Source organism: Maniola hyperantus, chromosome 9 (genome assembly GCF_902806685.2).
Source record: "Maniola hyperantus chromosome 9, iAphHyp1.2, whole genome shotgun sequence".
Taxonomy (NCBI): domain Eukaryota; kingdom Metazoa; phylum Arthropoda; class Insecta; order Lepidoptera; family Nymphalidae; genus Maniola; species Maniola hyperantus.
The window spans coordinates 5262519-5276429 of record NC_048544.1 but is presented as its reverse complement, the minus strand read 5'-3'; the positions used below and the strand labels follow the sequence as shown (position 1 = coordinate 5276429).

Genomic DNA, 13911 nt, shown 5'->3' with positions numbered 1-13911 from the left:
GGCTAACATATAGCCTAAGGCTATATGTTATATAAGGCTCGTATCATTTGAATAAGCAATCGCATATTTTCAGCATCTAAACTGATTTTCAGTAACAAACCATAAACCCGGGTGCGGCGGCATTTGAACATTTCTTAACAGCAGCAGAGAAGCTTGGGATTATTTTTGAGATGCTGTACGGCCACTAGAGTCATTAATGTAGGTAGTTGTATATAACAACTAGACACTCAAAATGTAGGTTTAAAAAAATTACCCGTGTCAAGAAACTATTGTTTCACAATAAGGGATGCTTTGAAAATCATATTGTGTGTTATCAGTCTGGTACAGAGATAGCTTGCATCCTGGAGACAGACAAGGGCTTCTTTTTATCCCGGAAAATCAAAGAATTTTCACGGGATCAAAAAAAACTAAATATATATTCTAAGAAACAACTCCACTCTGATATTAAAACATTTGCTAAGTGATTGACAAGAAATTACTTTAAAAACTAATTGTTGACTTTCTGCAATCCAAAAAGAAGACGAAAAGTACTTAGAATTCATAATTTTTTGCACCAAAGGTTGTTATAATATTAGAAACATCGATCTCTTAAAGGCTATATAAAAACAAGCAGGTCAAGTAAGGCGGGGCGAGCTTATCCGATGCACCGGCCAGCAGCACCGAGGAGCAAGCTCGTCAAGCGCGAAGCGTGCGTCCACATAAATTGCCCGCCCCGCGACGCCGCAAAACTTTCGCACCATTAATTCTTTCCCGCCACCTACTGCATTTTTACCATCGTTTTTCATACAAAATGAATCGCTTTCCTATATGCAAAGTGAGCCCGAAAAGGATCCCTGGATCTATACGGATCCAAATCATATAAAATATTGGGGTATTTTTAACGTTTTATCGGTCTGCGGGATTTCGGTTCCATTAAACTTTTTTCGAATTTTATGTTACGGAAGATATTGTTCTTCTTGTTCGGATGTTTAATGGGGGATGTATTGGCGTTGTTTTGTCTCCCCTCCGCCCGTTATAGATGAAAATGCTAATTGGACTCGACGTGCCTCGACTCGGATGATATGTAACTATATACAAACACGAACAGGTCATGTTGAACAGTTGAAATGTACGAAATATATCTTGATTTGTAAAGTATCGAAAAACTTTCAAAGCGAAAGAATAAGACTAACTTCCTTTATCTTTTTCACGAAGCAATATGAACGACCAGCAATCAAAAACAGACGGGAGGTGTCAAGGAATTCAATAAAGCACTTCGGCCCTGCATCAAATGATCGCGGATTGCCACAATCAATTCTCATTTGCGGAGAATAGAAAAAATTCGTGGGCAACCATTTTTAATCGTCGAAGAACCGGAAAGAAGAAGAATGCGTGGCAGTCAGCCGCAGACAAATCGAGGATAATTAATGACGTGCGTTTTTCACTCCGATACCGATAGAAATAAAGGAAGGGACAAAACAAAACAGGGCCGAGTGTCGAACGAAAGAAGAATTTATCATCGAGACGGCAGCGGCAGTCGGAGCGACCGCCAATGTCCATTTGGATAATGCCCAACGCGATTAAAAATATAAAAATACCCACCACCCCAGGGAGAAGGGGGTTTGACGGAGGACACCGCACTGAGGACACAAAAGGATTATAAATGAGAAGGAATTTTAGATAATATTTGTACGCTGGATGTGGATTGTAATGCTGGCAGAGATCGCCCGGCGGCGGGCGGCCCCCCCACGCCGCGGCGCGGTGCGGGGCCGCCTTGCGATCCGCGCCTAATGAGTGTTTGTATCAATTTGTTAGTATTGTATTTGAATATTTTTGTGCGTTCGTTACGATTTTAATCCCCTGTGGTCGTGCCGGTCCGGACTCCGGATCGATGCTTTTTGTTTTAATATTTCACGGTTCACTTGTATATTATTTTTATTTTTAATTCCGGTCTCGTTTGATCGCGGCGCCCGCCCGTTTGTGTTGATTAAAGGCGTCGTAGGTGTTTTCCGCGATATCTGGACCGCTGATGGCGGGTTTTGTACTTTTTAGTTTTGCATTTGGCAGCCGCCCGATCAAACACAAAAGGCATTAGCATTGTTAAAGAAGTAAAAGGAGTATTTTTTTACGTAAAAGATGTGGTTTAAATGACTTCTAATGTATAGAAGTCATTGGTATGGTATCAAGTACTACCATGTAAGTTAAAGTCAAGTAATCTTTAAGTTTATTTTATTGTTAATGTAAACTTTAAGTATTTTTAGTTAATATTAGCCTTATATTCTAATTATTGTACAAATCATGCCCGCGTGAAATGGTGCCAAGAATACTGGCTGCATTTCCGAACTGGACAGCCTGGCTGCTCCATTGCGCAAAAAATGAGCCAGGCCTTTTGTCACCAGATGAGGCTATTAATCGTGGCGAAATGTGATCCACGAGTGTTTATCATTACAGAATTATGTAAACGTAAAAAGACCAAAACTCTAATGAAATAAAAATGTTTAAATTATATTTTTATACTTAACTCGTTCGGAAGTGGAACCGTTGTGTGTCGACGATAGCACAGAACGAAGTAAGATAAGCTTGGAAAAATAGAATTCATCCTCATAATTAATACACACATTAAAATAATAATTTATTTTTTGGCTTTTTTGCGCGCCTCGTGAATCCGTACGAGCGCGAGAAAAGAATAACAGAGGCGCGTCGCGACGCCCGCGCGACGTGTTTTCAATTCATTATCTCAAAAACAAAAATTTCATTAGCCCCGAGATTTCCTTTTTAAATTTAATTATTCATATTTAAATTAAACAAAATATAATAGAGGTCCGCGCGGCGTAAAAAAGCGGCTTTATCGTATCATATTTTATTAACCGAAATTTATAATTCTCCGCCGATTCGGAGCGCGGGACGCGGGGATCCATCCGAAATATTTATGAATGCGGAGCAGAAAAATCCACAATAATATTTTAGGGTGGACGTCCGACGGTCTTTACTTACCCTCTCTGATCTATTTAAAAAAGAGGCCCGGAAGGACAAAGGGCTGCGGCTCGTAAAAATACTGGACACGTATAGAGGTCGACCGCCCGAGCTCGCGCCCGCCGCACGGCATTGTCTGATTCTTATTTTTTACCGAATCGGAACCTTTCCCGAGTTTTTATCGGTTTTTGTTCCGGAGACACCGGGCCCCTATTTGTACGGCGTTTGTTCTAATGTGAGGTCGTTTGTAATTCTATTTTTTCGACGGTAAAAAGTAGTGACCCTTTGGTATGCAAAAATTCTGTGATTTACGTTCGCAGACGGACCGAAGGTTTTTCTTCAACCGGTCCTTTAAACGGTCTGCGATTTAACTAATTGTGTTCTTTGTTATTTTTACATCTGTTTGTTGAATAAGATTAGGCTTAAGTAGATAAATGTTGTTATCATTTACAGTGCTGGCTTTTTAAATATCACTTACTATTAATAGGTCTTTAAAATGATGGATCACTTACTTGTAATTACAAAAATAAATATCAGACATTCTTTGAAAATTTTGGATAATGGTAATCATATTCTGTGAAAATGGTCAGATATTTCGAGCGCTCTTCGCTCGAGATAATTTTTCTCTAACTTTTCCATTTTTGTCTATCTATCTATCTATCTAATCTGTCAGATTGTACGTACGTAACAACCACGTTATTTTTTCAATTGGTAACTGCATGGTTGTAAAATTGTTCGACATAAACCTACCGAATAACAATTGAGTATCTTTCCATTTAACTTTTGTATTGATAGTACTGAAGTCAGTAAAACTCTTTAAAATATCGTCATCATCATGGTCAACCCACCTGCTCACTACTGAGAACGGGTCTCCTTCCAGAATGAGAAACGTTTATACATAGTCTACCACGCTGTCAAGTGCAGATTGGCAAACTTCACGCACCTTATGAAAATATTATGGAAAACTCTCAGGCATGCAGGTTTCTTCACAATGATTACCTTTACCATTAGATAAAGCAAGTGATTGAATTAAATCCGAAAAGTTAGAAGTGCGTGCTCGAGATCTAACCCTCGACCTCCTAAATAGATGACCGACGTCTTAACCACTAGACTATCACCGCTTCTTTAGCGTTTAAACTACCGTGAGTGATTTCCATTCTAAATAATATCTGTCCCGGCTGTACTCACGTGTTTAGTCGACGTTAGCCCGACTAGTTTCCCCTTCTAAAACGTTCTCGTTTCGTTAGTTTCTCCCTTGAAAAAGAACCCCGGATGGGTTCGAAACTAGTCGGGCTAACGTCGACTAAACACGTGAGTACAGCCGGGACAGATATTATTTAGAATATCACCGCTTCGCTAAAAATATATTAGGGGAGGAATAATATCCTTAGTTCCGCATTATACCTACCCCCTTACTCGCACGCCAAATCGGCGTAACCAGGTGGTTTTTACGCTGGCCATTATCAGGAAAAAACCGGGCTTCATTCATTATTCCCGGTGATAAATACCCGGCAGCATCCGCGGTCTCGCCCTTAGGTCGCTGTGATAATGTGATTGCGGCTAGCCCGGCCATTTTGTTTTTACTTTTTACAATTTTTTAATCGAGCGCTGAGAAAAATGATTAGATTGAGGCCTGAAAATTCATCCTTAGTACTTGTACACTGTTTATTAGTCACGTGCGTCGGGGGCGCGTGCTATTCTATAATATTTTTTTCTATTCTGATATAAGTTAGCCTTTGACTGCGATCCCACCTAGTTGTAAGTGATCATGCAGTCTAAGATAGAAATTGGGTTTCTTAGGGGGTAGTTTCAATAAACCCATACCTACCCCTGATACCGATTTCTACGCGGTATAGCACCGGAAAGCTAAGTCGCTTGGCGGTATGGCTTGGTGATAGCTAGCCACGGCCGAAGCCTCTCATTAGACCAGACCAGAGATTATTTAGAAATTATAAATTCCCAAATTGCCCTTGCCAGGAATCGAACCCGGGACTTCCCACTTATAAAACCACAGCACTTACCACTGAGCTAGGGAGGTCGTCAAACCTTGTGTGCACAAGTTTAGCACCCAATGTTTTGTAGAGTTGTGGCCTAAATGTTTCTAAGTTCTAGACCACAGATTTCTGACAAGACACCTACATACTCTTTGCTCTTATGCGAAATTAATATAAAGCATTCTTTCAAATACTTAATTATTTATTCGTTGAAATAAATAATCCGACGGGTTATGAAAACTGCATTCTGTACAAGGAACCAAAAGCTTAATCACTACCCATATTATAAATGCGAAAGTGTGTTTGTTTGTTGGTTTGTCTTTCAATCACGTCGCAACGGAGCAACGGACCGACGTGGTTTTTTGCATGGGTATAGTTTAAAACCTGGAGGGTGACATAGGCTACCTTTTATCCCGGAAAATCAAAGAGTTCCAACGGGCTTTTGATAAATCTAAATCCACGCGTACGAAGTTGCGGGCAACAGCTAGTTTGATATAAAAGATTTTTTACTAAGTACGTGATTTAATAAATGAATTATCTCGAACTAAAATAAGTACTTATCTCTCTAAAATAAGTATTATCTCTTAATTAAAATCTAACGTCACTACAACATTTGATAACAAATTTTCGGCTAATTCCTAATCACTTTGGACTAATAAATCAAAATATCTTGACACTTGCTTGCTCTTTTAACCAACTACAATGATGATGATTTTTTTGAAGACAAGCTAGCTCTAGATTAGGTACGAATGATCTTAGCTAGTGGTAGGTAAATTATGAGAATGTTGTCTAAAATGATAGTGGGCTAACATGGAAGGAGTTGTCATCATTATCATCAGCCTGACTACCGCAAAGCCAAAAACAAGCGTTATGAATTTGGCAGTATATGTATGTATGTAGGTATAGGTATATGTTTGTATTTATGTGTTTTCCACTGTATTTCCACAGATTTTGATACATGAGGTCCGAGTGACATAGGCTATATTTTATACGAACAAAATCGATCGATTGATGGCCGATGTTCCATCCAAAAAAGTGGGGTCTTTAATTTTTTTTTTTTGCTATTGTATCGAGTGGGATGTCAAATGAAAGAGAAAAAAAAACTGAATTCATAAACAGAAGTATAGTATACTATTGAAATATACCAAGCGAAAGTAACCCAATTTTACTATAATATTTCAAGACAATCGTAGTCGGGTTTTAGGATTGCACCAGCTATTTAAGAAATACTCTTAGATTAATTCTGCAAGAAATCAAACCCAGGACCTACCACTACCATCTAGTAAGACCATATCGCTCACCACTGCGCCAGGAAGATCATGAATGAGTTATCTTTTTCGATAATCTAGTTACAGCACACGGTTGCACTAATTATCTAATTCAGCAATGACAGTAATTAATTATGATTAGTAATGCATTTCGCGTTTCGATATTTTTCTATAGACAAGCAGATAAGTAATGTTAATCTGCTTATCACCAGTAATTGATGTGTTTTTAAATATTCTTAAGCAAAATATGATGCCCGAGACTTCGTCCGCGTGGATTTACGTTTTTAAAAATCCTATGAGATCATTTTGATTTCCCGGGATAAAAAGTAGCATATTCCACTCTCCAGGTCTTTAAGTACATAATTAATATACATGCGAAAAAAATCATGTCAATCCACTGTTTCGTTGCGGCGTGATTGAATGACGAACCAACAAACAAATACACTTTTGCAATTATAATATTAGTAGGATTAGTAGGATACTTAATAATTTAATAGTAGGTAGATGATAACGAGATGGTACCTATATAAACAGGTATTTAGCTAGAGGAGCTCCGTGGTCACGCAGTGGTAGTAAAATGAAAATCCTCGTGGTGTTATCCCTGGTCGCGGTGGCTGTGAGCCAACCTATAGAGGAAGACGTTGCCACTACGTTCAATTACCACGAGCACACCGGTGTCCACGAACTAGCAAGAATCAAGGCGATTGAAGATGCGATCGATTTTGATGGAAGCAGAATCGTGGGTGGGGGCCCAGCCAACCTTGGGCAGTACCCATTTTTGGTAATATAATTTCTTAAAACATTATATTTTATACATTCAAAAGGATGTTAAGTTTTGTTTTTGTTCATTTGCTTGGGAACCCTGGAGCCTATTAATACCTACCAAGAGTCTTAGGCTGAGATCTATAAACCGCACTTTGACTTTGCTCAGACTTAAGATTGAGTTAAAACGAGACAGATTTATGTGAGAGATATAGCTCTGTCTCGTTTTAACTCTGTCTTAAGTCTAAGCTAAGTCAGAGTGCGCTCTATAGATCTCACCCTTAATGTTAATTTTTATGAGACATTTCATAGCTGTTAATTCATAATTGCCTCATCTGGTGATCAGGTCCTGATTGTCCAGTGCGGAAATGTAGCCAGTATTTTTGGCACCATTCCAGGCGGGCATAATTTATGCAGTGTTTAGATAAGATAGGCTTAGTTTGATTGTAACAATTTCAATTAAAAAAAAAGTATATTATTAGGTGTTGCAAGTGCCGTGCAATTGGGTTGAAATATTGACAAATAAAAACAAAAATTTATCGTGGTATGTACCCGTTTTATACATTAAAACATATTAGGTGTGTATAAGTACATTTTGTGTACAATTTAGAACGATCCACATATTTGTGTCATCATTTATTATACATTATATTACTTTCACTTTTATTTTTAGTTTTACTGTGGTCATTATATAGGTACAAATAATAATTAATAAGCATCGTTTTTATAAACTTAAAAAAAACGCGCTCGCTTTGCTCGCGGGGATATATTTCATGATATTATTAGTTCCTGCTTAAATCTATTGAGCATATTAAATGATTCGGTGTATTCAAATTCTTCTTATCTTTTCTTTTTACTGGTAAAATTTTTTAGTACGAATATATTTTAAAAAATACTGATTTTCTGTTTGTTTTCTGTAGTGTAACGTGGACGGTAGAATGTAGACATGTGTCCGCTATAGCTTAACGTAACTGAAAACAGTTGCCGTGCCTATAGCGTACTGTATCGTTATCGTCGTAGCTAGCAACGGTTATCAGCTATCATCTATGACGAACCACCTGACAACGCAACGCTGCCAACTGGCAACTGACAATGCATTGTTTGGTTTTATGGTAGCTAGAAACGCAATAAGTATGGCCTTCTTTTTCTTTGTTTCTTTGTTCCTTTGTTTTCTCACTGAAAGCTGAGAAGGAGCGGTTATTGGCTACCGGCTTAGTAACTAAGAGCTTGATAAACCAAAGCCAACCTTATCTCTATTACGCTAAGGCTTAACTGTACAAGTAATTGTCCATTACACTTTGATCTATCAATCTTATTAAAGTTAGCCTTAGTGTAATAGAGATAAGGTCCTCTTTCGTATATCAATCTTCGTGAAATGTTTTTGGTTAACTGGACTGTGGCAAACTATCCGTGCAGGCGTCCACTATAGTTTGACCTATGTCAATGATCCTTATAATTAAACTTTGCTGCTATGAACTTAAGGTTGTTGTTTGTTGTTTGAACTTCACGATATTCATGAAAGTAAAATAGGTTTTATTTTACTGAAATATGCGCGCGCTTGCTACAGACGGTATTGATACGGCAGCTAGCTTAGTTACTGTAACGGTTGAAACACAAGTCTGATACCGATATTCGGCAACGGTTATCAATATCGGTATTGAAACGAAATAACTGCTGGATAACCGTTGCCAGAAATAGCCAACAACGTCTAGTAGAATGTTAACTAGTGTAGGTACGCATACGTGTTTCTGTGAAAGTAAAGGAAACTTGTCGAACAAAACATCAATCCATCTTCAAAAATCAACTGATGCTTACTAATATTAATAAAGGACATAGGCTACTTTTTATCCCGGAAAAATTAAAGTTCCCACGGGATTTAAAAAAAAACCTAAATCCACGTGGACGACGTCGCGGGCATGTCTAGTTTTCAATTAAAATGACCAAACGGATGGTCAAGTTTTGGCCTAGGCCCTCAATACGGTTCAGTCCACGTTGATATAACCGTTCCGTAACCAGCTACGAAATAAGATTTATCTTCGTCTTTTCGTAACTGGTTATTAATGAAGAATATATTATCCAGGTTCCTAACGAGGAAAAGTATTCCGTTGAATAAGATTGAAATTAGGTACATAGTTTCGTACCTAGTAACCAGTTACAAAAAGACAGTATAAAATATCTTATGTCGTAGCTGGTTACGAAACAGAGCCTCAATAGCTCAGTCGGTAAAGGACTGGACTGAAAACCGAAAGGTCCGATTCAAACCCCGCCCGTTGCACTACTGTCGTACCTACTCCTAGCACAAGCTTGACGCTTAGTTGGAGAGGAAAGGGGAATATTAGTCACTAGCTTATGCTCGCGACTTCGTCCGCGTGGACTACACCAACTTCAAACCCCTATTTCACCCCCTTAGGGGTTGAATTTTCAAAACTCCTTTCTTAGCGGATGCCTACGTCATAATAGCTATCTGCATGCCAAATTTCAGCCCGATCCGTCCAGTGGTTTGAGCTGTGCGTTGATAGATCAGTCAGTCAGTCAGTCAGTCAGTCAGTCACCTTTTCCTTTTATATATTTAGATTTAACATGGCTAATATTCTTTAAAAAAAAAATTATTACCATCGAGGGCGGAAGCCTGCCCACGACACCTCCCGGTTTGTTTTAAAGATAAATGCATGTCATTTCTCCTACTTCACCAGGGCGGTCTCATCATCACACTCGCCGACGGTCGCCAGTCCGTCTGCGGTTCCTCCCTCCTGACCAACACACGCTCAGTCACTGCCGCCCACTGTTGGTTCGACGGCAGGAATCAAGCAAGGACATTCACCGTGACCCTTGGTACCGTACGTCTCTTCACTGGCGGAACTCGCATCAACACCAACAATGTTCGTATGCACCCCAACTGGAACCCAAGGAATGCCCAGAATGATGTTGCAATTATTCATATTCCACATGTCGGATATACCAGTATGTGTCTCTTTCATATTTATTAAAAAAAAATTAAATTTTTGACCAGTTCTCGCCTATCAGTAAGTTTTATATTTCAGACAACATCAGAAACGTGAATCTTGCCACTGGCAGCAATCAATTTGCCGGAGTGACCGCTTATGCTGCTGGATTTGGTCTTCAAAGAGACGGTATTCACCTTATAATAATTGAGGAGCTGACAAACAAAACGGTGTAATTACTCGAAATAAAATTTACAAAAGGAGCAAATAACTGGGTGTCTGGTGCACTTCGACCGTCCGCTGCGCCATTTTTCTTTCCACGCACGTGCAAACTGTCGAACCAACTCCCATCGGCGGTGTTCCCACTAGATTGCAACATGAGGGTTATTCAAAGGGCAGACCAACAAATTATTAAAAGGCCGGCAACGCATCGGCGCGCGGTTCCTCTGGTACTGGTTCATGGGCGGCGGTAATCACTTAACATCAGGTGACCCGCCGGCTCGTTTGCTCGCTATATCTATTTAAAAAAAAAACTGAATAAAAGCTTCTACAACTTTTAAAACTTCACTGTAATTATGTCGATATACAAACTTTGAACTCAGTTTTGGCCGTTTGAAGGAAATGAGTTCAAAAAAACAGTGTTCCAAAAATGTCCGGATTAAAGAAAAAAAGTACCTGCCTAGTTTGATCAGAAGCGTAATTACACCATTTTATTCGCCAGCTCCTTAATCATTATTATCCTTCTTTAACTTACTTTCTATAGCTTCAAATTTTCATAATAGTACCTAAACGATAATCTAGGTGCATTTATAAAAAAACTTGTTCTGCCAGACCACTAGACTGACTGAGATTTATCTATCAAACGTAGGTACAGCTTACCCTAATGTGGTTAGAAACTAACTTGTAACATTAGTTTCCTTTTATAACGTACGTAGGTAGGTAGGCATTAGACACTCAATAAAAAAGGATTTAGAAACCACCTCAAGGGGGTTATATCTATTATATAAAAGGAAAATCAACGCACAGCTCAAACTACTGTTAGGATCCGGCTGCTTAGGTAATCCTCTATTGACCAAAATCCATTACAACAAGAATATCATAAATTCAGCAAATCACAACAATTGAGATTGTAGCAATGATTGATGCAGCTTTTGGTAATGTTCTATCCAACAACCAATATTAACTTGCAGGTGGTCAAATCACTCAGCAACAAACAAAGCACCACGTAGCACTCCAAGTAATCACCAACCAGGTGTGCCGCAACACGTACCGACTGATTGTCGTCGACTCCACACTATGCACCAGCGGCGCTGGCGGTAGGAGCACCTGCAGTGGCGACTCCGGTGGCCCTCTGGTCACTGGCAGTGGCGCTAGTGCTCAGTTGGTTAGTACCTTCAGTACCTTTTCGCTTGTCGTACTTAGCATTCTTCAAAAACTATTGGGTCTAATGATTTTAAGCTTATTTCGTGGTTTAACGACATATTTTAAAGTAGATATGTAGATATGTATAAACGAGTACATACCACGATTAATTTGAAGTTTTTATTTGTCGATATTTCAACCGAATTGCTCGGGTCGTGGTCACGATGGGACTGCGGTGCTGCGAGAGATATCGACAAATAAAAACTTCAAATGAATCGTGGTATATACCCTTAGCTGTGATGGCCTAGTGGTTAGGACGTCCGCCTTCTAGACGGAGGTTGGGGGTTCGATCCCGGGCACGCACCTCTAACTTTTCAGAGTTATATGCGTTTTAAGAAATTAAATATCACTCGCTTTAACGGTGAAGGAAAACAATATCGTGAGGAAACCTGCATGCCTGAGAGTTCTGCATAATGTTCTCAAAGGTGTGTAAAGTCTACCAATCCGCACATGGCCAGAGTGGTAGACTATGGCCAAAACCCTTCTCACTCTGAGAGGAGACTCGTGCTCTGCAGTGAGCCGGCGATGGGTTGATCATGATGGTGATGATAATGTACCCGTTATCTACATTAAACTAATGGGTCTGATCTTTATTTTCCAATCACAGGCGAATATTGTGGAACCAACTCCCTTTGGCGGTGTTCCTACTAGAAAACAATTGATAGCTGAAGGTTATTTAAGGGTCAGATCAACAAATTCTTGAAAAGCCTGCAACGCATTAACGGTTCCTCTGGTACTGAAAAAGTTCATGGGCGGTGGTACCTACCTAATCACTTAACATTTATGGTTACCTGTCTGTCCGCTATTTTTATCCGACTGTGGTGAAGCCCAAAAGGAAGTTTATGTTTTTGACCTATATCTATAGGTGTTTTTTGTAGGTATGTCCGCTCGTAACTACTTAACGGCTCAACCGTTTTTAAAAAAAAGAGGAGGAGGAGGAATTCGTCGGAATCTTTTTTTTTATAAGCGATACCTCATTAGATTTATTTTGATGGCACGAGTGTCTCTGTGTACATTAAATTCTCAAAATCAAAATGGCGGATTTTATATGCTTTAATGTGCGGGCTGAGAAAGATGCAGTCCTAAACGTAATCGGGGTTTTTTTGAAAACTTTTTAAATTACTTACTTGTAGGTATATTTTAAAATAGATAGTCTACTCTACGATACTGTCACAACAGTGGTGAGCGTTGCAACGACGAACCGTTTCTTAAGACCGTTTTCCGTTTTCGTCGTCGCTCGGGAATACGGCTGCGTTTCGTCCGTCAAAATACGACAACGACCCATCACTAACGTTAACTAACAAATTTTATGTATAGTGCTAATACTATTGCGCTTGATAAATGCGTCTTGTTTTCCAGATTGGTGTCACATCCTTCGGATCCCCACGCGGCTGCCAGGCCGGCGAGCCAGCTGGTTTCGCCCGAGTCACCTCCTTCGCAAACTGGCTGCGATCATAAATTCAACCTATATCTACCTACCTACCTACCATAAGCATTCATTTGGACAACTGATAAAATATGTTATACAATTTAATTTATTATATTTTCATGTTTTATTTATTACTACCCCCTACCCTAACCCGAATCAATTGGCTTAGGTAAACTATAGGTAATTTATATGCATCTACTATTAGTGGTACCTACTCATTGACGTCATAGTGGTGGTTTATAGTAAAAACTTAAAATTAAGCAGTCATAACTCATAATAGGTACTCATAATAGTACCTAGGTTCTGTTGACTTCTGGTGTATCACACCCGCAACGCAATTTGTGGTTCACGGATTCTAGGTCAACGGGATGTACCCTTTGACAGGCACGACAGGCAGACGGTCAGACAGACAGACAGACAACAAAGTCATCCTTTAGGGTTCCTTTTTCCTTTTGAGGTACGGAACCCTAATAAACTATGTAAGTAGTACCTACCTAAATGTCTCCCGTAAAAAAGTCTAAAACTCGTATTTTTAATGCTGGTAACCCGTTTATCATGAAGTGGCAGATGGCAACCCTAGTTGTGGTGCACTTGTAGTGTGTTATGGTTGTAAATTAGTACCTATGTACTTAAAATGATTTGGTTGTAAGTTGTAACACGACAATTGTGTACGGTTTATTCAAAAATCTGCACAGTGTACACCAGTATGTTGTGTTCCGAATTAACGAACAAACAACACTACAATTATTATAATAGCGTGAACAGCATACCTAGTTATGTATTCTCGGAGAAGATAAGGAAAGCAAGAAGAATCAAGCAGAAGAAAGAAAGCCGTAGCTTGGTTGAATGTGTGGCCGATTTTTTTATTAGCTAATGCCAGGCCTGCCTTGCTTGCAATGTTTCTCGTACGCCACCTATTTACGTTGATGGTACTAACTACGTGAGAAACCCAGACCTTTATGCAAGTGCCAACATCAACTGTACAAAGTTAGCCCAAACAGTAGGTTAACATTGTTATAGTACAAAACCTGACAAAACCCGGTTTAAAAAATCTTTTAGTACAAAACACACTTTAAAATAATTTACGCAATTTTTTTAAGGACCTATCATCCTAAAAACCACCTATCTACCCCTTATATTCT

At 39.3% G+C, this 13911-nt stretch overlaps 1 protein-coding gene across 1 annotated transcript; it reads left to right on the top strand.

Moving 5' to 3' along the window:
• The first annotated feature begins 6791 nt into the window (after positions 1-6791).
• LOC117985586 (collagenase-like) lies at positions 6792-12798 on the top strand. Its single transcript, XM_034972345.1, has 5 exons — positions 6792-6995; positions 9670-9937; positions 10018-10107; positions 11109-11302; positions 12700-12798. The coding sequence occupies exons 1-5, from the start codon at positions 6792-6794 to the stop codon at positions 12796-12798; spliced, it is 855 nt and encodes a 284-aa protein (XP_034828236.1).
• The last annotated feature ends 1113 nt before the right edge of the window (positions 12799-13911 follow it).

Excerpts from the sequence above, each read along its gene's own strand:
- LOC117985586 (XM_034972345.1), top strand. The coding sequence starts at position 6,792 with ATGAAAATCCTCGTGGTGTTATCCCTGGTCGCGGTGGCTGTGAGCCAA. Across the intron at positions 9,938-10,017 it reads TCCACATGTCGGATATACCA|ACAACATCAGAAACGTGAAT; the intron begins GTATGTGTCTCT and ends TTTATATTTCAG. Across the intron at positions 11,303-12,699 it reads GTGGCGCTAGTGCTCAGTTG|ATTGGTGTCACATCCTTCGG; the intron begins GTTAGTACCTTC and ends CTTGTTTTCCAG.